Source organism: Cariama cristata, unplaced genomic scaffold (genome assembly GCF_000690535.1).
Source record: "Cariama cristata isolate BGI_N322 unplaced genomic scaffold, ASM69053v1 scaffold8221, whole genome shotgun sequence".
NCBI classification, from domain to species: Eukaryota; Metazoa; Chordata; class Aves; order Cariamiformes; family Cariamidae; genus Cariama; species Cariama cristata.
Window position 1 is genome coordinate 201,920 of NW_009598785.1, and position 25,770 is coordinate 227,689.

Here is a 25,770-nt window from a genome sequence, read left to right on the forward strand (position 1 = left end):
CTGCATGAATGAATCCTTGAGAAAGCTATGGTTTCTCTGTTTTTACAGTGAATTAAATTTTTTCTTAAAATATGCATGATTTACAAAACATTTTAAAATGCTATTTTTGCTTCCATTTTATAAAATTTGGCTTCACAGATAAGATTTCGGGTGTTTCTTGGTGCACTATATCAAATGTGGAGACTGTTTTGAGGAAAATAATTCTGGTATTTTCCTGTAGCCCTGACCAACACTGGATTTGCAGTACTTCTTTCTCAGTATAATTGCTGAAATTTCTTTCTCATGAAGTCTAAGGGTATAGAACAGTCTGCCTTATAAATATGTATAAATAAATATATATAAGTCTTATATCACAGAGACACTCAGAGGTTTTTAATTATGTCACTTTGTATGGTTATAGACATTTCAAAGCTCTCCTTTGTGCTCTCTGTTATAAACATATTTTATTTCTTTTGAAGTCTGTGTGATATACATACTAGCAATTAAAACCCCAGCTCGGGCTTTGAGACACAAGGTCTTCTTAATTAAAACTCAAACAAAAGCTACAAGCAAAAGCCCCACTATATGATTAAGGTCTAAAGTGTTATGATACATTAGAATCATTGTTAACTGCTAGGATTTAAAAAATCAATACACAGGAAAAAGGATCAACTGGTTCCAATTAGTGAAACCAATGAAAGCATCCAACAAAACATAACAAAACAATGCAACCCAGAACCCCTCCACCCAAATCCTTAAGAAATTGGTGCTGATTAGAAATACACCGCAGGCTATAAAGGTTTCTTATAATGTATTTATTACCATGATCCAATGAAGTGATATGTTTAGCTTTATGTTGTAACTCTCCACATCAGACAGACATTTTTGTTTTGCAGTTTCTCAAGTCATTAGCATTTTGTGTAATGTGTTATAAAAGCTACATTTCCAGGTCTAACCTGACCTTCTGAATTAAGTGGTACCTTTTTGAATGACTGAGTATTTCATAAGCACTTTCAACAGTTAATGTTTGCATATTCTTTAGTCTGATTTGCTTGAAGAAGGTAATGGATTCCAAAATAAAAATATTTTGGTGCTTACCATGCCCCTTTGTATCTATTTATTATGATTAAGATACTGATATAGTTAGTTAATCACTTCTCTGAACTAGATTAAACTATATGGTCTTATGTCACCTTGACTGATTTGATATGAAGTACTTTTCTGCAGTTTCTGGATTCAAATAGACATACCTTGAACTGTAGAGACAGTTCTTTGGAAATGAATGGTACTGCTCACTGTACATAGTGCTATTATTTAAATTATGTACATGTAAGTCTTGGCAAGACTGAAGCTGAACTTAGCGCAAAAAAAAAAAAGTAAACATTTTTGTTGCTCTGGTCTTTTGGTCAGAGGGTCATATTTCAGTGGCACCTATCACAATCATGCCTGCTTCTAATGTTAAAAGTTAATGACTATTACCGTTTCTAGTTCTTAAAACTCCACAACTATAAATTACATTGTAATCAACCTTTCACATAAATCAAGTTCTCCATATTGTTGAATGAATTCTATAAATAATATCAATCAGGATGCATGCAGTATATTTCCAGGCACACAATGAATTTCTTACTTACTGCAATTACATATGTCTATATATTTTTTACCTTACCAGTGTATGTTTCTAAGCTTAACAATTCAAGGCTAAATACATGAACTCTGTACTACACTGAAATCTCACTTACATGCTGTGTTCTGTGGAACTGTGTCTCAAAGAGTATACTAAGAAATAGTATCAACTGTTCATGATAAAAGGAATAACAGGAATAATGATGGTAATAATAAGGAAATTGAAACAGCAATACATTTATTGGGCTCATTAGAAAAGACTGCCATCTGGAATTTGATCCATTCCTCATTTGTACAAATAGTGACAAGAAAATGTATGGTATTAAAATGTGTTTATTTTCAAATGACATTTAATTTTTTTAGCAGAAAAAGGGTTGAATATAAGCTAAAAATTGCAAGTAAGTTTTCTTCACTTTTTCTTCAAAAATTTGCCATTTTCTTTTGTTAGTAGGTTGTTTTGGTATTGTGTATATATATATATAAAATTTTCATATATATATTTAATTTTCATTATATCCGTAATTGTTTTCTTTAATAAATACAGAGTCTTAGTTGTCTAAGACTAAGAACATTGGCAAAGAAGTCCCAGCTTAGTTGCCAATGAAGTTGCTTACCTTTAGCAGAATAAAACTCCTACTGAAAACAAATATACAACTTAATATGAAGAAGCAAGTGCATATGTAGGAGCTCGCACTGCTAAAACAAGAGTGGAAGCTCCATTTCTCGTGTTTCTTCATGCTTCAGTGCTTTTGGCTTTTTGATGTTGTAGACATATAAAGTCAAATTCTAGCAAATTAATGAATGTAAGCATTTACCTAGAAAGATGCATATAAGGCACAGTACTGAAAGGACTGAAATCTTCTTATCAATATGTGAAAGCTATTCTGCACTTTGGTCACTCTCATCACCCTTCTCTGCAGTTAATTTGGAAAGAAACCTTTTGCACAAAATATCCCTATTCTGAACAGACTTTGGCACTGATTAATGAGAACTTTTGTGGCAATCCTTTCACCTCGGTTGGTTTTAAACTCCCTTTTTGAACAGGGAGTCTGTCTTGAAGTGGGGTCTTGATGTGTGGATGTTGCGTGGTAATGACAGCATCCTGATGATATCAAAGACACCAGATTTTTTTTTTTTTTTCTTAAGAGATACATAAAAATACCTTACTGGGAACTTTACAAACTGTGGACCCAGAGGTGGCTTAGAAATGTCATCTGTAAAACTTAAGGGACATAGCATTAGTACTCAGAAAAAAGGAAGTACAAGCACATTTGGGGAACTCGCATGCAACTGAGAATAGCAAGAACATAATGTGCAACCTGACACAGCCACTGCCTCAAAAGCCTGAGCTCAATGAGTAATAGAAGAAGAAATACAAGAAGGGTTGTCCTTGTCCTCTCTAACCAAGCTGACCCTTTAGAAGAGGTTAACTATCAGTATTTTTTTCAAGAGGTCTTGATTTGTCTTAACTGTGTCACCTCACTTCAGATCTGACCAATGATATCTGACAGTTTTCTGCCAAAGGGCAGATCTAGGCAAACAGGGCTTATTTTCCTTGTTTTCACCTTCTCCTGCCACCATTAAAGTGGTTTCAGGCTAATTGGGATCCCCTTACTCCAATCAGGTCATTCATGATACCTCCCCCTTACTTGGTGAGTGAATTGGTCTCAATTCACTGTCTTCCTTCTGTCTCTCCCCCAAATATTTGTTTTGGATCAAAGTAAATAATTTCTCTATTTTCTGCTCCCTCCAAAGTTTTTTTGTTCTGGCATGATTTGCCAATAGAGAAAATTTTCAAAAACACTAAAAAGATGAAGTCTCCTCAATTAATGGGAATATACATGTTGTAAAGCAAATTGAGAAACAGTTTCCATAGGAAGTTTGTCTGAACATACAGAAATAGAAATCTATTAAGGACACAGCCTGCCCTGATTCCATGAGTTTATCATAGGTGTTACCCACTGTGTTAATAAAATTAATAGATTTATACCCAGGCAGCTTGATCCGAAATGGTTCTTTGTCACTAGCTCTCACACTGAAATCCTGTTATTACATACATATTTTTTCTTACCCTTTTGTCTTTACTGTTAGTTTGACCCACATATTGTAATATTTACTTTGGTCTATATCGATATGAGTTAACAAAGTTCAATGTTAGTCATGTTGTCATAAATGTTCTGTATGTACAAGATTAAACTGAGACTTCCTGAATAGCTGTTTAAAATTTGTTGCCCCATAGATAGCAGTAATGAGAGGCTAACACACTCCTGTTGGGAATGAATCCTCATGTCTATTAAGATTTGTTTGAATAGGTTTCCATCACAACAGGTGCACAATTATTTTATGAGTAAAATATTATCAGCCTTCCAAATTAGCCAGGGCAAAATGCAAGTTGTCTGATTAAATAATCAAACCCAATACTTAAAATGCACTTGATTTCTCCAGGAATTTTAAGATGCTAAGTCCCAGTCTATCAGTGAAACTGTGATTGTTTGCAGCCTGCAAGCAGCAGCTTGTAGAGTATTCTGTTTGGTATGTTTTACATAATTCATCCTACATTATACAAGACAAAACCTCTAAAAAAGCATATAATAATAGGTTTTACTTCTAGTCAAACAATTTTAATCTACCAATGAAGGTATTATACTGTGCATTAAAATCAGAAAAAGTGGGCCCCTAATGGAAACTAGTTTGAAAGTGTTCTGTGTTCAATTAGGAGGCACATCAATTTAGAAATACAAAACTCTGTGTTGTTTTTTAAATAATTTAGTTTATGAAGGGGGAGGGGAAAAAAGGAAAATCCTCTGAATCTGAAGTGCAGCTTGCAGTGTAGAGATCACATATGTCACCAGTTATTGAATAGCTCAGTAAACACAGTGACTCAGAGACCCAAGAAATGGATAAAATATGAAACAGTAGGTTCACCATGAATGGAAAGCTTAGCAGTGCAGCTGTCAGACACAGATTATATACAGGTAACTGTTTGTTTTCATATCTGAATCTGTTTGTCAATCAAGGAATGCTATGAATCAGGAGATGGGATCTCAAATACAAAACGCACAAAGTCAGAGACAGCATCTGGAGGAGCTCCAAGCCACAAAAATTAGGGAAGAAGCACAGGGGGAATACAGACTGTAAATGCTTGCATGGATTCTGCCTCTATATCTTGGCAGTGTTAGGTTAATGGTTGGACTTGATGATCTTAAAGGTCTTTTCCAACCTAAATGATTCTATGATTCTATATACATTGAATTTAAATAATTGTGTTGATACATCAGTAATAATAATTGCTGATAAAAATTATAGTCCTTATTTTGGGCAGCAATATGTTTTACTAAATGTGAAATTAAATGCAATTTGTATTAATTAGGGATAATATGAAAGTATGTAAGTCGTTGACATTTCCAACATTTTAAAACATACTACTATATGTGAAGATACATCTTTTGCATTTGTTTTGACTTGGAAATACTGCAGATTGATATATACCCCTAATGTGTTCTGTTGAAATAAGATCACAGTTCTTACCCCTAAGATCAGAAAATTATTTATAGACAAGGTTCACCATACCTTGAAGTTTAGTTATGGGATTTGATCATTGATGTAACTCTTTACTAGACAATTGTAGCTCTCTCTGGAAGCTGCAGTACAGTCTTACTACAGATACTAAACCAAAATCTACTGTTAAAGTGCAGGATGTGTACTCAGCTCGCGGGATTTCAAGTCAGTGTAGTGTGTACAGACATTTTATGTAGATTTGTAGAACTTAAGTTTTTCTAAATGTGGAAAAGCTTACAGAGACTTCAAGTTTTGATTGGTAACATCAAAGAAATACAAACAGGTATACTAAGGAAGGTAATGAAAATGAAATGGACATAACTGTTCTGTGGTTTGTTTTTTTGGATTCATTAAGAATCACAGAGTCCCTTTTAACTTGTAACTTAAAGAACTTCTTTTTACGTTCGCCACTTTAGTCTGGTGCCAGGATCCATTTGCCTATGTATTGTTGAGATTCTGCAACAGTCACACAATGACTGTGGATTTTCTTTTAGGGGTTGTGGTGAAAAGAGGGCTCCTACTTCAGAGTGTATTCATAAATTAATTAGCCCTCTTCTCTATTTTGCTATTGTTTTCTTCACCTCCCAAGGGTTCTATAGGGTAATTTCGGGTCTCTCAGACTTCAGCCAGAGATGGGGTGCCCACTTCTTCTGAAATGTAAGGATTTTTCTAAAAAGAAATACTTTAGCCTATCAGGTTACAGTCTGCCACTTTTCAAGATAACAGTGACTGACAAAGGCGTTTTGGGTCTCTCTGCATACTCTCAGATAACATATCCCACTATCAGACGAATAGGAACACTTGGTGCTAAGAACTGGCTCTGAACGGGCCATAGTGAGAATTCTTCCTCTGCTGACCTGGAAAAACCATAGTTAATCTCCACACATAGCTAAAGTTTAGTTAACTTCATAGATAGGTAAGTCTCTTCTCTCACTTTGACTTTTCCTGTTCCCTTCTGTGTGTATTGTGCTAAGAAGCACTGAGGAAAACACTTTTCTGAATTATAGTTATGACTACTGAAAAGGGCTATGGTGGTAAGCAGCAAATCACCTGCGACAAAATATAGGTGTTAATTGCATGTCAGCTGAATCTGCTATAAGAAATTTACATTATGGCAGCTATGCCTGTGTAAAATGTTTGAATGCATTAAACACACAGAAATTAATATAAAATTCAAGTTTGGAAGTGAGGGAAAACTGAAGATTTGTGTAATGAAAATGAATATTGTTTAACTTGTTTTAATGAAATAGTCACGAAGGAGAAAAGTGTTCCTTGCAATAGGCCCACTCCAACACTTGCAGCATGATCTGTAAAAGGAGAGCACTGCTCTTGATTGATCGAAGTCAGAACCTATAGGCCAGCTGGCATCACCAATGCCAGCTACTGTCCAGAATGGGAACATTTTTGTGATGGTCCTTAACGACTTCTAAGAGGCGTATTTTTTTTTTAAAGAAAACTAACATGCCGTTTTTCGTTGGAGTTCTGAAAGAGTTAATTTTCTGTGGTTCATGAACTCAAGATATATGATATTTGTTTAATGTTCTTGACTGACAGCCAGAAGGTAGGAAATGGTTAAATGATACTGTGAGAATTAGAAGGTTAGTTGGTAAACTAGGTAATGCTTTTGCCATGCATACCTTTTCAGACTTTTACAGTAGTGCTCTTTTTTTCTCAGTGCCAGCTATGTCATAGCAGGTGTAGACTTGTGCAGTTAGTTAAAGAACAGAGAAAGTCACTCAAAGTATATACAGTGAATTAATACCTAAAGCAATACTGAGTACTTGAGTTAATTTATTTTTTTTTATAGGGAAATAAATGTGAATTGTGTGCGAGTGTTGCCTTATAAATACATTTTCTGTATTGTCTTTACGTGTCAGGCTAGTATTCATAGTATTCATTCGTCCTCTTATGCAAGCTGGTCGTTTGTCTTATATGGACTTTTGTCTGTATATGTTAAGTCCATGATATTACTGAAAGCTTACTGCAAGCTTAGCTTTACATGACAAAGTAATGAAAATGCAACTTGGACAGTGTTTTATTGTCTTAAGGAGAGAACAACAATCAGAGGATCCTGATTTCTTAAATATATCCCAGGTCTATTTGTAATATATTGAATTAGAATGCTGTTATAATGGAATTCAAAACCTCTTGGTGTGTTTCCTACATGCTTCTGGTGCTTCAAGGTTTATTCTGAATCATCTTTAGACTATGCTTAAAGTTGTGCCTGAGTTCAGGCCTTTGAATATTAAATTATATTAAGTCTTTTGAGTAGGCAGTGTTTATGTTTTCGTTCTGAGTTGATCCTGTTTGAGTGGCAGAATACCTATATAAGCACAACAAAATAACATGATAGCACTCTCTGGTTTGGGACTGTGAAGAATTTCATTACCAAAGATTCTGCAGCGAAGGGCTGTGTTAAATGTTTGGGTTTGTGAACAACTAGGTATACAAATAAATTGAATTAAGATTATTTCCAACTGTACTTCTGGTTGCTTCTAAGAAACATCTGGCTAAACACAGTCATGCTTGTGGTTAAAGTATAATTATACCAGAACACTCTTAGAATATGTGTGGAACTTCAGTCTGCAAATGTAGGCCACCTCCTTTGTGCTCTGGTCAATGTGATTTAGGAGGTTTTTCTGCAGTTAGAAAACTTGACTGGTAATTTTGTAGCATAGTTCATAGGAGCACAACAAGCTGGTCATAGAATTCTAATTTGTTCTGGGATGTGTTCTTTTCAATTAATTATTTATTTATAAAACAAACCTTGAGGGAACAACAAGCATAGTTTACTTGTTTGGTTTTTGTTTTTTATATCCATACAATGAAGTTGTGGTTATTTCAAAAGACCTAAGTTAATTCGTATTTGTAGCATTAATATGCTCTGCTGAGTTGGTTTTACAGATTACTAGGTTGTGTGTAGCAGATAAGTAGCACTTTCAATTTATAACTGTTTGATTATGAAAGAAATTTAAAATAATATTCAGATTTACAAGCCTGAAGCTCCCAATTTTGACCACCTAATGCCATTATTAATGAACATATCAATGGAGCTGTTTCAAAGCTCACTGAAATAAGTGTAAATCCTTCAACTGACTTCTGTGGGCATATTCTAAATGTATAAAATGTTGTTGCTTTTCCATACATATCAAAGGCTTTTGACTAAATTGTCTTTTCTCAGATGAGGTAGGAAGTTTCTTCTTTACAGCTTCTATGATAGACAGGCTATGCTAATGTCCTTGTTTTGCAATAAACTTTGCTTCTTCATTACTTATCACCAGAGGCAATAAAAATCTTCAGAGGCAAATATAAGTTTTTCATTGATATACTTGTTTGTATTTGTAAGACATGAAAGATGAACATGTAATTAAGATCAAAATTAAAATTTATATTTAAAGTATATAAATCTTGCAGTACTAATACTCCTCATATTTATATTTAGACATTTCTGAGTGGTGTAGCTAATAACTACTAACTAAAAACTCATGGAAGTAACTTATTTAACAAGATATAAAAAGTAACTGCAAGACATCATAAGTCAAGAGTACATTTCACAGGGGCACATCTCCTCTCCTGTGTATATTGTGCATTCTGGAGGCAGTAGAAGAAATGCATTTGGGTTACAATTTTGAGTATAGGAAGAGAGGCAAGATTTCTAGCATGTTTTGGAGTGGGATCCTCAGTGTTAGCTTTAAGGCAAATGAACTCCAGTAATTGAATCCTAATATGTAAATTGATTAGCCTTTTTATAGGCTGCAGTGGCACCTATGGAAAGGATCTCTTCCCTTCTTGTACCCACAGAGAGAAGTATTCATTCCTGTCCTTGCTCTCATAGACCTTCCTAGTACACAGATGCTCAAGTTCAGTATAAGGCACCACATTGTCCTCCTTAAAACTAGATTAGCCCCACGGGAAGATACAGTGATGATACGTTTTTTCACCTGAATTGCACATGTCCAGCTGCAGGAGTACACATAAAAGGTCGCTCGTTCACTCGTCCCCTGCCCCCAGTGGGATGGGGAGGAGAATCGGAAAAAGGTAAAACCCATGGGTTGAGATAAGAGCATTTTAATATAAAAATTGCAATAAAATACAATAATAATAATAATTGTTATTGTAATGAAAAGGGAGATAACAAAGAGAGAGAGAGGAATAAAACCCAAGGAAGACACATGATGCACAATACAATTGCTCAGCACCGGCTGACTGATGCCCAGCCGTTCCCTGAGCAGTGATTGGCCCCTCCAGGCGAATTCCCCCCAGTTTCTATACTGGGCATGACGTTCCATGGTATGGAATATCCCTTTGGCTGGTTGGGGTCAGCTGTCCTGGCTGTGCTCCCCCCCCCCCAGCCTTTTGGGCATCTTTCTCTTGTTGGCAGAGCATGGGAAACTGAAAAGTCCTTGACTTAGGGTAAGCACTACTTAGCAACAACTAAAACATCAGTGTGTTATCAACATTATCCTCATCTTAAATCCAAAACACAGCACTGCATCAGCTACTAGAAAGAAAATGAATTCTCTCAGCCAAAACTAGGACAATGGGGAAATTAATGTCATCTAATTCATACGAGCTATACTTGTCAAATGAGATATTAAACTTCCTCTAAACTCAGCTTCCTTCCAGTCATTTTTATGCATGTACATATACAATTCTCTTTCCAGAATAAGATTAGATAGAACAGATATTCAGCTCATCCCTGTGATTGAAGATACAAGTTTTAATTGGAGAGCTCTTCCTTCCAAACAAGGGCTTTTTTTGCACTTGCACTGCAACATGAAGAAATACTAGTTTGAAAAAAATGAAAAATTGAATATATGACTTAGAATTTTATGACGTTTACATAATAAAAAAATAAGATTAATTTTGAAGAGTATCATGGTACCCAGAAATCACTTGTTAAAGTTAAAACTGAATATGGAAACAAAATTATTTTTATCCAGCTGTACATTGTTATGAAAGAACAATCAATGAAATGGAGCAATTTCAAAATCAGTCCTGAATTCCTCATTTACATTTTTTCTTCAGCAGACTCCTAATCTTTTCATGTTGGTTGATAAGATCCTACTTATTCCAGACTGTCGTCAATTGTGACTTTCAACATTGTAATTCCAAGGAAGACACTACCTATGATTGTATATAAGCAAAACAAAATATCATTTCACATCTAAAAGAGGAAGTTACAAAAAAGTATCTATCTTACACCTTTTACTGCAATGTTTATATGAATATTAGAGATGGCTTAGCATTTATATGTCAGATGATCCATTCCTCCACATCAAGGCACGGGTGCAAATATTCATCTAGAACTCAAATGTTTTTCTTCTTTTTTTTGGAAATGAAGGGTAGGAGTTTTCCATTTATTTCAAACATCTAAAACATTAGTTAACTGAATTAAGATATAGTGACACTACTAGTGCAGCAGTACTCCATTCGGTAAACTTAATGAATCACAAGAAAAGAAAAAATTTGAAAGAACTATCTAGAAAGCAAAATAATGTTTAGGACAAAATGCCATTGCGTTGGAATCTCTCTGAAGCTGGTGTGAAAGGTGGGACAGTACTTCTCTGTGCAAGCACCTCATTCTCAGTTTCACATGAAGCTATAAGCTGCTCATGGAGAGAGTTATAAATTTAATAACAAAGGGCGTTTAAAATTTCTAATACTATGTACAGTTTTGTATGTCAAGTGATGCTGTCAGGAAAAAGCAGTCTCAGACCTAAAACTGGGATGGTGCTGTAGAATATAATATGTGTAAGGCTTCTTTACTAAGATTTCTACATACCTAATATAGTGAGTTTTGTAGAACCTGAGATACAATGTCATTAAAAGCAATGTTATTCCATAACGTTCAGTAATGAGGATTTTTTTTTACTTCTATTTGATGTGTCTGCTATTGATCCTCTGACAATTACAAAATTCAGCCAAAGCCGATGAAAGAATCTATGTGTTTTGAGTTACATTCAGAGATAAAATAATAGGGAAGGTGAACAACTGGCTTCACTTACTATTCGTAGGAACGTGGGGATCAGTTCAGATCATACCATTGTAAATAAAGGATATCTCTACTGAAGTTTCTGGTTCTACACCTGTGTGTATATAACATGGAGAATTAGATCTGCTGAGTTGTTAATTCCAGTGTAATGAAGAAACTGCAAGCGCTGTAAACATCATTGTTATTGAGGGACTTGATTTTTCTGATATCTAGTACTTGTGTCCAGTCTTCAGAAGGAAAAACTTTGGAGATCTCCATTTCCTTGTGAGACTTCCTCTGTTTTGCTATATAAGAACTTAAAACATTATAGGACTATTGGGTTGGAAGGAGTTGTACAGCCCTTGCAAATGAGAAAAGTTACACGATTTAACTTTCAAACCCTTTTAATGACTTTCTCATCTTCTTGAGGGAGACATAACATTGGCCTGCTATTGTTTTTTGTGCTTAGCATGTGTTCCCTAATAGGGAAAGCTGAACCAATCTTCTGCCATTTTAACTTAATATCTTAACTTCCACAAAAAACCTGGTAAACATGATCTATGTGGGGATGTTTGCACAGAGAAGGTTCCGATCCTGAAAGTTTATTCCTACTGTAAGTACTTCTGCTATCCTTGTTAACACAGTTTCTGGCATCTCAGTATGGTTTTATCTAGAGAAAAGGAACTGTTACATAATTACATGATGGTTAGATTTTCTTTTCTGTTTATCAGTTCTTTTCACTTCCAATATCTCCTTTATCTTTTGGATTTTTTATTTTTGTAATATACTATTTCCTTCTGTTATATGGCCCACAAGTACAGTTTGGAATCTTTACTGTTCCTATCCTCAGAATAGCATCCTCTTCCCCTTCCCCCTCCATGATATAGGGAAGTACTCTCATCTGTATTTAAATGGGAAAAACTGAAACTGAAAGTCAGGGTATTTTTTCAGCTCTCTCAAGTCCTGGGTACCTTAAATGGATGGACCATCGTTCCTCCTCTCTTGTTTGTAAATTCTTTTACTTTAAAAGCATTGGGATTGAGCATTAGAGTCAATAATAATATTAATAATACAAATTCAGCTCTCTGTATAACACCACCATGTTTATTTTATTTTCGTGTGCTATGCCCTGGGCTACAGTCTTCTCGGTTAACAAAATAAAACTACTAATTTTTCTTTTCTCTTTTCTCTTTATATCATATTTTATTGTTTGTATCAATGTACAGATTACTCACAGCCTGTGGCCTCTGCTATGTCATTATATTCTAGTTCAGCAAGAACAGGTTGGCTGTGAGTTTTTAGTTGCAATGTATAATACGTATTTCTGTGTTTGTATCCAGGATTATCACATTTTTTCCACACAGTCTGAACAGCTTCTACGGAGTATATATGAAGCACTTCTAACCCCCCTGAAAGCACTAAAGCATTCATAACCAAATCTCTACTTGCTGCTGAAAAACCCTACGAATAATTTATTCAAAAAATTGTCGTCTTCTTTCTTCCGCATGCACATGCATGAATTAACACTTAATATGTACCTCTAGTATTATTGAGAATGTAAGGTGACAAGTTCTTCTGGAATTTGAGAGTAATCCTAAAATACTGGCTAAAGCATTTTTTTTTTTTTTTTTAAATAGCAAAGTAGAATTGTATATATGAGATAGTAACAAAATCTCTAAACGTAGTTGAAGTCCTCCAAGGCTTATGTCAGATACAGTTCTTCTTTTCATGTGTGTGAAAGAAAGTAAGGAGTCCAAGAGATTTGTTGGAATTCTGGTTTTTGCTGGGCAGCGGTTTGGAGGAGGGGGAGGTTGATGCTCTGGTTAACATCACATTCTTTCCTACATTTCTGACGTGGACTACATTTTAGGACTCAACTGTGGATTCACCACATCACATTGTGCTGCTCCGTGAGCTGCCCAGGCACTACTCAATCCAAGCCTTGCCTAGCAGATAACTTTGACAGTTTTGGAGCTGTTTAGGAGTAACTTGTGATTGGTTTATGTTGGTCTGGTCACTGCAGTATTTTTCTTTTGAATGTATTGGTTTACTTTGATTAGAACTGTTGTGAAAAACAGTCAAGGAGGAAAACCTCTGAATAGAAGATATTCCTCAGGGAACACTTGAGAATTGCTAAGAAACAATGCAAGAACAGAAAGTCCAGCAAAGACATGAGATCAGAAAACGTTAAAGGCCACAAAAGAAACGTTGTCTCAGAAGAGGTGGTTATTTGCAAGAGCAGAGCTAAGGTACAAGCATTCACTGGGAAATGCTAAGGCAGGTAAGCCTGCCTCAGTTGCCATCAGGTGATAGCAAATCTTTAGGGGAAATATTCAGCTGGATTACTATATACATTCTTGTGATTTATTTGTTCTTTCTGCAGAATAAACTCTTCTGTGATTTGTGAAGCTTGAACAAGGGATAAATCCTTCAAATTCTTTTGAGAAGGGAAAAAACAACTTGTGTGTGACACTTTAAATGGTCGAATAGGGTACAATCGTATCAGAATGCTCAGAGGTGCAATGATAAAGTGAGGACCTCCGAGGGCACTTAGGCCCAGGGACTCCTATCTCTATCCCGGCTCAATGTCAGGGAGAGATCTGTATGTGCATCACTCTTCTGCACGTGTACTGTCTCCCTCGGTTAGGCAAGACGTATGTGTGGACAGGATGAAAGCCTTGGCATGATCCAAACTAAACAGTGGTGGGTGCAGGACCCTGATGTTGGCTGTGAGACATGCCAGCAGCTCAAGCGGTGGCTGTGGTGATGGAGGCGCAGCTAGCCCTGCAGTCGTGGGTCCCTGCCCTCTCCCTCACCTCTTTGTGGGCATACTGACATGGGAAATGAAGGGTCATCATGACCTTGCTGAGGTAATTTCATTTTCACTCTGCTACCTGCAATTTTATGGCTAGTCTAAGAAAGACAGTCTGACCTATGATAAGTTTAGGATTGTGTTAAAACTTTCCTGTTCTGCAAATCATATTAGTTTCAAGTTGCTCCCACCTAGGAAATTGCTTAAGCATCTGAGGTTTAGTATATGTGAAAATAGGATGAATCCTGCAAATTGTCAGTAGAGCGTTTTCATCCTTCTCATAAGCATAGCTAACTTAAGCCATTTTTTCTTTTTCTAAATCTGACAAACAGATTTTTCTCTACAGAATGTTTTCGGTAGTTCCTAATATTAATTCCTGTTATTGTTTATGGACATAGGGTATTAATTTTTTGTTGCTCAAAGCTTAAAAGAGAATAATTTTGAGACAAGAGGGGGGGATTTCTCACCTTCACAAGAGAAACTATCTGGTGTTGTTTGCATGCTGGACATGTTTGCTGTGCTGGGATGCTACAAAGGACAATGGAAGCATTTATAAAACTTTTTATTGACTAAGGACTGGACAGTAGCATATGGGAACATCAACAATTGCTAACTGATCATGAAATAAAGAAATTCCAGTATTCTAGTGTTATAAAAAGAAGGGGAAAAAAAAGTCATTCAGAACTTAGTCATATTGGTTCAGCTGTTGTAACCAAAGACTGATAAGATAATAGAGGTCTTTGTGGCTGTTTTCTACTGAAATGCTTTATCTTTATGATGCACTTGGGGCCCTTTAGAGTGGAAAGCTTTTTAAACTGCTGTTGGAGTTAGAACTCAAATTAGATGCTATTGCAATGGGAAGGGGGCTCCTTAGTCAGGCAGCCCTCACAAACTGACTTTTATCTCCGAAGCCCTTCCATTAGATTGTTACTTTCTTCTGTTTTTCCTGTTTATTTTTGTTGACTTTTGCTGCCCTATTTTGTGGCATTTAAAAGGTGACCCAATCAAAAAAGGGTAAATGCTAAACGCTGGACAGAGCCTGTGAAGTAGAGACATCACAGCCTATCTGATGTGTGCTGCAGACTGCCCTGTTAGACAGAATGGTTTAACCAGGTTATCTCTGGGCAGCTAAGATCAAATACACTTTCTTTTATGTCTAGCATTTTGTTTTTGCTTTCTTTTCAAACAATGACCATAAAAAAACCAACCAAACACCCCCCCCCCCACTAACAGAGGAATTGATTCATAAAGGCTTTTTTTTATTTTATTTTAAAGCTGAAATTGCTTAACTTGATTCAAAATCATTTTTGATTGTTGGTTGAATTGCTTTGGTTGATGATACTTTGGAACTGCAGTTATGTGATTTAAAGCCCTTCTTAGTTTCTGGCAAAGTCCACGCTTCTCTCTTGCATTACTGTCTCTTGATTTCATAAAAGTCACACTGTGTGTTTATTCTAAAAACACAACAGGAGTAATCATTTATGATTTATTAATTTGTATTTCCTGTAAGTATATGGGGCAAAAGTTAGTTTAGATGCAGTGCATAAACAAGGATGATATTTGTCATGCTTTACACTAATCACAGAATTCAAGAGAACCAATAATACTTTGCAGCTGTGTAGAGATTTGATGCAAAGATCTCAAAGCACTTTGGAAACATTAACCAACTAGGCATAAAACCCTTTGATTGGTAGTGTTTTACTTTGTGTTCATGTTGGGAAACTAAGGCAAGCACATTTAAGAACCCACAGTAATTTCGTGTCACAGCTAAGAATCCTACTTCAGCAAGCTTTGGATCATACCTATAAATTTTTGACTTCTTTATGGCTCCAGTATTTTGTCTTTTATTCACTTGACAGAATATGTGGCTCTACCTTGTTTTCTTTTGCTGAGTGTCAAAGAGATTTGTTTAAATTATACTATGTAAGTCCAGAAGTCTATTTTTTGTTATTCCTGCTTCTTTTTTTCCCTTATCGGCAGTTATTACTCTGCCTCTATCTCATGACAACTTGCTGCAAGGACAGTTGCAAATTTAACATTGAAAAGCCTCCTGTGTTTGCTGACATGCAACTCCATCTGTATACAGACTGAATACATAGTAAGAGGTAATAGAAGTGTTGTAAGGTGGTAAACCAGAGATTGATACAGGAACTGTAGTTATATTATGTATCTATACTTACAGGATACTAGATTTTTAATCTCTTTTTGCAATGCTTAAAGAAATCTAGGTATATAAATTGCAAGATGATGTTTATGATTTTTATTAAATGCATTGTAAGATATATGATGATTTTTCTATTACTTTGTGTACCAGAAATCATGTAGTATTGGGATCAGTTTTAAAAGGTGGGGTTTTGCCACAAGCAGAATTCTTTCTAAATGTAATTTTAGACCACAAGTTGAACTCTTCTCTCTTTTTCAGCAGATTTATAGCTACTTGTTATTTTCTCACTCCTGGTTAGATTGACCTATGACCAGAATTTCTCAAAAGTTCTCTTTGATGCCTTAGTTCTGTTCAATCTGACCATTTTATCTCAAAATATATACAAAATACATGCAAAAATAAAGGGTAAAACAATAAGCACAAAAGGAAAAATTAAAATATTGCTACAACCAAATTATTTTTCAGCTTGTGATTATAATCACAAAGGCAAGAATATATAACCAAAGGACTATAAAAGATGATAACTATTTTTTCTGAACTGTTGATGAGACTATCTGTTATATTTTCATTTTAAAAAGAAGTCCTTAAAAACTATCGACTTCCCACCAACACTCAAAATTTTAAATTCTGCTGGTAAAGGGAGTCAATGGATCAAATTCAGTATACTTGAAGTCACTGAAATAAAGGCCCCTAAGAAAAATGTGTCAATTTTAAAGGTCTTCCCTGACTGAAGACCATTTTGTGATAGAGCCAAAGGTTAATAAAATCAGTAGTGAATGTAGCAATTTTACAGATAAGCTATTCACAACAAGTGTAGTTACTTGAATAAAAAGCTAATTCAGTTCTAAAATGCCACATGCAGTAGCAGTGAATAGCTGCTTTTAGGTGCTTTCTGGAGGAGGATAAAATACAGAATCAGAGCACTCTTCTTTTCCAGCATCCCTGGCTGCCTGTAAATTGCTGTGAATGGGACTGTAGGCTGACAGGCTCTATTAAGACAAACTGCCTTTCTCATCGGAGATATAAAATAAATCAGGTGTTTAGTCAAATTAAAATACTTCAGATGGAGCAGGCCCTGGGGAGCACTGATCCACCTGACAAATCTGAGAGAAACTCAAGACAGATGTGTTTGGGGGATAAGGAAGACCCCACGGAAAAAAAAAAATACACTGCTGTCTTTGGAGTAAGAGAATAGGATTAGAACAGAGCGTGAGCTGTGATATATGATATTTTATGGAAGCTGGCATATTTACTGTACATTTTTTACTAAGCTTTTTGTTTTATCTGTTTTTATGGCAAATACATTTTACAGATAGCTATATTTTTATTTTATTTATAGATATTTTTAGTCAGCATCAAAAGTTTATTTACTGGTAATGAGTTTAGGAATCTCGTTGCTTGCTGCAGTAGGTGGATGCAAAACAGATGATGATGGCACACAGCTACTGATGACCTCTCTTGGCCCAGCCAGATCAGCTCAATCTGGTCTGCATTCTGAGCAAGTTGGGTTTTATTGGTATTTAAACTGTAAAATAATGGTTGGGATTTTCCACTCTAAAATTAAATTATACATCCCACACACACTGTTCATACAACAACATTCTGCATCTTACGCTTTTTCGTGTCTTGAGCAGTGTTGGGTTAGGTGTCTTGCAGCTTCATGGAGGTCTCGTTATTTTCTGGGAGCACAGTGTACATTTTGTGGTCATCAGTTCTATTCTGTTGTTCGGTTACATAGCATAGTACAAATTAAAGAGTACTTTAAATGGGGTCATTCATTTCAGATGTGTTTTTCTGGGGCAAAAAAGGAAAGAAAAACAATTACTATGAATTCCTGAGTAAGAATACTTACTTCTGCCTGCTATTGTATAAAATTCAGAAAAAAAGAAAAAGAAATGACCTTATACATTTGCTGCAACTATATCAAATGGTTCTAGCTAATCATCACAAAACAATCAAATTTTGTAGCTTTAGTAGGCACTCTTTGTGGTAGCTTTCTATTCATATTATGAAGCAAGTACTAAGTATACAGAATAATATGGAAATGGAGCAGAAGACTAATACCTGCTTTGGATGTGTAAAATATTTTATGATTGTAAGATCAGACGCCTGCATTACAATGCCAAAGCTGCTTGACAGATGTGGAAGTCTCAAGCTGTGGTTTCCCAGGTGGCAGTGGATGGTAATAAGTATCATTTGAGGCAGCAGGTTGCTTCCCATTGGCTTGCTAAAATAGGTGGAGTGGTTGATCTCTTCTAGTCACGATGGGCAAGAGAGTTTTTCTTTGGCAGAACAGTCTTTTATCTGTGAAAATGAATTTCAGTATACAATAACATATTCAAAAGCAGCTAAATAACCTTTGATCCGTGGTGCACAATCTTCCAGACAAAATAATACCATTTAAGAGGGTTAAGGTAAGCTATACTGAAGTTGCAGATAACTGAACTGATGTCAACAGTGTGGAGCTCAGTACAAGCTAATGGAGCCTGGCAAGGCAGTACCTTCTGTGCAGACGTTTTCCTGGCCGCATACCTGCCTAAGCTTACTTTCAAAAATCTTTTTTCTGTTGTTGTTTTGAAACAGCTTTTTGCACAGAACTCTTTTATTGCTTCAATCATGCATATCACACTAAGATTTTGCAATGAGTTGGTCCAAATAGCAGAGTGCCCTTCAGCTTTAACTTCATGCATCTATCATACTTCTTGTGACTAAGAAAATTGCTAACCATTTCTAAAACTCCTGCTACAACAGAAGTTACTCTTTTTTTCTTATCCAGAGGCCTGTACCACATGTATACTGAATTAAGGTTTGGCATTACAGGGTACTGAAACATCAGTTTGTTGCAGACTCCTTTAAAACTAAGATAGTTAACAGTGGCTAAGCAATGGAATATTTTCAGTACTTTATGTTATTAAATGCAGCTAAGAAATGTACAGAAAAACAGGTATCCTTTGTTTCTGGGAGTTTACTTTGTTTGGAGTGAATGACTTAAGTCATGCACTTTTTCTATAGAAAGCAATTATAGACAGAAGTTTTCTTGTATGCTGCTTTTGCAAATGAAATTCTATTTAAGAATAACATTGGTCCCATCGTAGCACGATGTAAGTAGTAGAGCATCTTGGGTTTGTCACCTGCGTGGCAGGAGTCTGTTTTGTCTTCCCTCTCCTTATGAAACCTGTCAACCTCTTTCTTCTCTTCCCTAGAAGATATCCATCTTACTCCTGGGAAGAAGGTGGAGTCATAATTTTGGCCACAGTTTCTCCATTCCCTCCCAGGTCCTGTTCCTCACACATTTTCTTCCTCTTCAAAAGTCCTGTGACTTCTTTATCACAGTCCTCTGTTGTAAATGGAGGAAAGGAAGTATGCGAATACCCTCTCTTTTGTGCCACTTCTCATATCATTGTGGCAGATTACAGGTCTGACTAGTTTCTTGGTTTGTTTTGCTTCTTCTCTAACTCTCAGTTCTCCTGTACAACATAAAATTGTTTCATTTTTCCCACTTCCAACTGTAAACCTCTTTCAGATACTCTTCCAATATTCCTGAACTGCTACTTTACTGTAATTATATTACCTCATACAGAACTGTGGGTCTGAAATGCTCACACAAGGAATTGCAGCGTATGGCTCAAATATAGGAGCTGACATTGTTGTTTGTGACAGAGTAATATGTTCACATGTAAGACGGGATATTTTTGGATAGATGTGCAAAAGGACCCTGTACTGTCTACTTAGGAGACCCATGCAATTTACCCATAAACAGACCATTAAGCATCATTAGTGCAAAGAATAAATGTAGCGTAGTTTCATATTAATTAAGTGCTCTCTGTAGAGTAAACTTTGAAAGTTAAATGAAATTTTTAAGCCATTTTCTCAGGTTAGCCATTTCTCTTAGGGACAAGTAAAGCTCATTTTTAATATGCATTCCATAACCAAAGCTTACATTTACCCAAATGACCTACCAGATATATGGGTATTTTAGAGAAATGATCAATAAACTATGAAACTGCTTCTTCCACTGAACAGCATCTTCTAATTTTTTTGTTTAAGCATTTTTACATACTTGGGGGAAAAAACCCAACAAAATATATAAAGTGAAGAAAAATTATGTCTAATAAACTGAGAATGTATTTATCACACTGGGAAGATTTAGATGGAAAAGATACAGGGATTTGTACACAGTGCATCATTAATTACTCCTGTCAGAAAAAAAGAAATACTCTCTATCTTTTCTGCTCCGATTTTTGTTATATCCTCCACTGCTTAGAGCACAACAAAGCTATGTGCTAGATTCTTTTGGGATTTGTTAGTAAAATATATATTCAAACTGCTACTTGAAATAAGCGTGTTGGTGATTCAGCCATTTTTTTGGTGAATATTGCTTGGTGTAACTATTGTCTATCTCATATTTACAGTACATCTTTCCTGCACATTTAGGTACACCAGAAAGCCTGGCAGAAAAAGAGCGACAGCTCTCTACTATGATCACCCAGCTGATCAGCTTACGGGAGCAGCTCCTGGCTGCCCATGATGAACAGAAAAAGCTGGCAGCCTCACAAATTGAAAAACAACGGCAGCAAATGGACCTTGCTCGCCAACAGCAAGAACAGGTGAGGCTCCAAGAAAGAAACCTGTGAAAATGTTTCATGCAGAATGCTTATCATAAACACTGTTCTGCTCGGTGTTTCATCTTGTTTTTTTGTTAAAAGAGCTTAAATACGTTCGGAAATTACGTATTTTTCCAGAAAGAGGAAATATTATAGGACCCTGAGGAAAAAAAGTGGGTGTGGACATTCAAATAATTTCTTTCCTAGAATAAATGGCATTTGATAGATTTCACAGTTCTTGTTTCTTGCACTGAGATGCCATTTTTTGGAGTTACAAATAAGCCGGACTATAACCATTATTTGACTCTCTCTCTTTTTGACAAGAAAGTACTTGAACAAAAACCTTTAAGCATCCTCAATCATTCAAATATCTTCTATAAGTAAGGCTTGATTTGTTTGTTCATGTTGGGGGGGGGGAGGGGTTTCTTGGTTTTTTTGTTTGTTTGTTTTGATTTTTGTTTTTAAAGATGCAGTTGTTCAAAGAGCTGTCCTTTTCTTATTGTATAAAAGTGTAACAACAGTGATCCCATACACTAGTTCCCTAGGCATTAGATCAGACAGATCCAAATTAATGTGTGGTTTTTAGGAATCTGACATTATTACTAGAATTATCTTTTCGGTTAAACGTATTTTATGGGATATATACGGCAATATATGCTCTGTTGATTTTAATGAGTTGTGACGTCTGGTATTTTATGTGCTTGAGTATTTGCCCACATGTAGGAATATGGACTCATCCCCTAATGGAAAATAACATAAAGGAACACTGTAAAAAATCAGAAGTTAGAATGTCATTTAGCCATCCAGAGATGACACAGTAATTAACTATTGACACTTGTGAATAAGCTAGCACAAATTAATCTTGACACATTTGCAGACGAGTGATATCTTACAGTGAACACTTTGTAATTATATTTCAAAATGAAAATTAAATGACACTTAAAACTAGGTTGTCATGCTCAATGAAGCAAGCATGTAGCTCAACCGATAGGCAAATAAAATTCAGAATTTGAACCACATGGTGCTTGTGTACCCTACTTTACTGTGTCAAACCTATACATCAAGACTATGCTATGGTAATTGCATTGCGGGGTATTGGATACATTTTCTATCACAGTACTGTTCCATCTAAGAGGAACCATTGGCATTAGATGCTTCATGGTATATTTCTGGTTTTCTTCAGGAAATGCCTATTCAAATAGTAGTAGATTGTACATACAGGTACAAAAAGCTGTTCACAAGCAGTCTGAACTCCGGCAGACCAGTGCCTTTGCACACGTAAGCAAAGATTTCATCCTTGCTCTGGCTATAGCTTATAGCTTACCATGTTAAGTAGTGGGCAAGTGATCAGCAGCTCCAAACAATTCTGGACACAGGATACCGTGTATCTGTGAAAAAAGATACAGCACAGAAGGAATGATCCATGATGCAGCTCTATGCGGTGTCTGATATCAATGTGAAACTACAAATGATTCCTTTCTGAGGCTGAATATCTTGCTAATCTTTCTATTACCTTCACTGAGATTTTAGCAGTAGGGACAATGTGGACATAAACCCGACAGAGGTTATCGTTAGTGACAAGCACTACACTTCCAAGATGGAATATCACAATTGGTGTGTTACTCCTTAAAAATAGTAACTCCAAGTGCTCATACAAGTTTTTAAATATTCTGTGTAGCACAGTTACCATTAGACTTGCTTTTCCAAGCATAGACACTACTGCTGACCACTGATCTGACAATAGATGACCTGAGATCCTGGGAGCTGTCCCTATGTTACCTGGGCACACAGGCTCTGTTTGAACTACCTTTTTCACTAGCAGACTAGGGCCTGCTTCTTCAGTCTCCATTCACCATATTTTTATTGATTTTACTGGGATATTTGTCCAGAAATATTTGAACACCACACGCATGAAGAGAGTCTGATCCCTGTTACAAGCATCAGCGTAGTGGGCTATGAGAATTACTTGATTCCTTTTCTGCGTGGCACTTTGCCTTGATTTTGCCCCACAATCATGTAGATCTCAATTTGTCTCTTCGAGGCTCCATGCAAGACTTAAAATATGTATTAATTTTGTGTTGGTCTTCCATTTTATTTTAACTGTAGCAGTGAAAAAAATTACAGAGTTATTTCCAGGTGACAAAGTGAGAGATTACGGAAATGACAGACTTGCTCTCTGTGTGTGCACAATTACAAGCTGTTAATATGGAACTGCAGATTCCTTATGAGTTAATCTGAACAGTTTGCACTAAAACTATGTGATTGTTTATTTCCAAATCAACCTTGCTACATTTCTGTAATTTTTTTTATCATAAAAACATTTTACTTAGCTTTCTCTGTTTATAACAGAGTAAGCATGCTCAGAAGATGCTGAGGAAGAAGAGCAGGAGGGATTTTGCTGAAATCGAAACTGGATTTGAGTGCTCAAACTACCTTTGTCACCAACTTCTTGCTGTTTTATGTGGTTCCTCTGCTCTAGATAAATATTTATAGGAGGGGAAATTATACTTAAGAAATGAAGGTAGCAGAAGTGCTGAGGCCAGGGTTTCCAGGAAACACAAATCTTGTCCTTGTTTCAGTCTGCTGCACAGTTACCCTTCTAAAGCAGAAGTCCAGTTGTTCCCCCAGCTCCCTGCAGCTTCTCCCCCGTAGCTGCTCTCCGTGTTACCCACTGCAGGGAGCAGCTCTGCGGTCTGAGGGCAGGATCCTATTTCCCTTCTGCTTTTGCATGCTGATTTTGGATGGTTTGTGGGAATCAGGGGAGTGTGTGGGGTGTCTGTGGCAGATTCTCTCTCATTAGGCTCTTAGTGTTCCCTGCCCTGAACACTTGCTTCTCTGCATCCATGTTAGAGAAAGGATAGAGTGAACCTTTGCCCTCCAGATCCCTTACTGAATCTACCAAGTGAGGGTAAGAATATCTCCATATTTCACAGGGTTGTGTTGAGGGTGAGTTACTGAGCATCAGGTACTGCTTTGACACAGAATGAGACCCTACTTCCTTGAGTAGTTCCAAGGAAGACTTCGAGATTTACAAGAGAAGTAATGTGCTGCTTATTGTGAATGAAGTTAGAGAAGCTTTCCCTAGGAGCTTGTGCTGAATAGTGAAACATCTATAAATACTAGCTAAGGCTCCAGTTCAGCAAAGCAGGAAAATGTGTGTTTAACCTTAAGCACCTGAGTAATCCCATCCCCATTCAGCAAAGCCCTTAATTTTAAGCATGTGTTTCATTCCCATTGTAGCTAAAAGGAATGCATCATAGTCAAAGATCACCACAGGCTTAAATGCTTTGTTGAGTAGTGATGAGATTATTCACATGCACACAGCTAAACCCATCTTTCTATGCTTTGCAGAGTTGAGGCCTAAGTGCTTAAAATACATATTTCTTACTGGCTAACTAGATTTTTATGTTGCATTTAAATTTAAAATGTTTACGTCACATATACAGTTACCTCTAAAATATCCTTCATATATTTAAAAAATAAATGATGCTTAATAAAAATATAATAAAGAATAACTAATAAGATGTTTTTCACTCAATAGTATTGAAGTTTCAATATTACTGTTTTAATTTAATGGAAATTTTATTTCTAACAGATTGCAAGACAACAGCAGCAACTTCTGCAACAGCAGCACAAAATCAATCTACTGCAGCAGCAAATTCAGGTCAGTGTGTTTTATTGCTCTCTTCTGATTATACTTAAATTCCATTTATGGAGAAGGAAGGATCTAAAATAAAGCAGCCACATGCTTTACTAACAAGCCTCAGTAAAGATGCTTTTTATGGAGAATCTTTGTGTCTTAGAAAACTATTGTCAAACATCTTTTTGGTGGAAAGAGCTTTTCTTTAATAAGCAGCGTTTTCTTCTGAAAGTTACAAAGTATTTCTTAAATCTTGTCATTTAATTCTGAGATCTGCAATCAGTTTGACTTGTATTGTGTGAAGTAAAAGCAGAGTCTCATCATTGTTTATAGAATTCCTTATTCTACAATGGCAAAATTGGCTTTGTAAGAAGGTTAGAAGAATGTTTTCCATTTCTTTAACTAAAGCAAACAGCTATGGAATAGGATAATAGACACTGAGACAGTACTAAGTCCCTGGGACCAGGCTGCTCGTGTATGAAGACCCACAGGTATATGTGTCCCATGTACCTTTGGAGTAACTGTACCTTCATGGGTCTGGAAGTGTTCTGGAGGTATTCAATTACCTGTACTTGAACTCAGAACCTGGTTTAATTTTGTGCAAATATATGCAGGTAAGGAGTGACATGTAGGTAAAGGCATTGCTGATGTGTGACTGTAGTACCTTCTCTGCTTCCCCCTTTTTTTTTTTTTTTGAAAGCATTTCCATGGGCCTGTTGTTTGATTTAAATGTTTTGGGTTGGTCTGACAGATGATTGTGCTGCCAATCATTTCTTATAAGCTTGGACTATCAGGTTTTTTTCTTTAATCAACTGATTACCATGTTACTAGATGCCAAAACAGAAGTTCTTCCTTCAGTCATCCCAAAGGAATGCTTGTAAATGCTTTTGCCAATGTTGTAATGAAGTTTCAGTTACACTTTAAGGAATTTAATTAACATATATAAATGTGTTGATACCTGGGCTGAGAGAACTTTAAAATGCCATTATTGTCATTGCCTGTTGGAAGAATGCGTGGTCATATTAGGTGTACAGAAAGGATGAAAGAGATGTAAGAGTAGTGAAAGGAAAAGATACATCATCTTCTCTAAGTGTTATTTCCAAGTCTGGCTTCAGAAAACAAAGAATCATATAAAAAAAATCTTTACTTGGCATAAAAGCCAAGACTGAAACATAGCTGAGTCTGCTAAACAGGACAGTTATTTGCATGAGAAATTTCTAATTTTTAAAAATTCCTTTTAAAATTAGGATTCAGAAAGCAGAATCATGACCAGGTAATTTTTGTTCCTGTTTGGAGAATGTGGGTATGTTTTATTGGGAAGAATCCTGCTCTGCAGTAAAAAGTTCAAAGGTACTTTATGTTTCAGTTCACTCAATACTTTCCAGTAGCTTTACCCTTCCAGTGACTCCAGAG

The 25,770-nt window shown here is 36.1% G+C and overlaps 1 protein-coding gene across 1 annotated transcript in view; it reads left to right on the forward strand.

The window, feature by feature from the left end:
• Positions 1–25,770, forward strand: part of SOX6 (SRY (sex determining region Y)-box 6) — a gene marked incomplete at its 3' end in the record, with an annotated part of 172,104 nt that overhangs the window by 62,746 nt on the left and 83,588 nt on the right. Inside the window, exons 4-5 of the mRNA XM_009709434.1 lie at positions 20,548–20,720; positions 24,313–24,381. Coding sequence (XP_009707736.1) covers positions 20,548–20,720; positions 24,313–24,381 — 242 coding nt within the window. The remainder of the gene's footprint in view (positions 1–20,547; positions 20,721–24,312; positions 24,382–25,770) is intronic.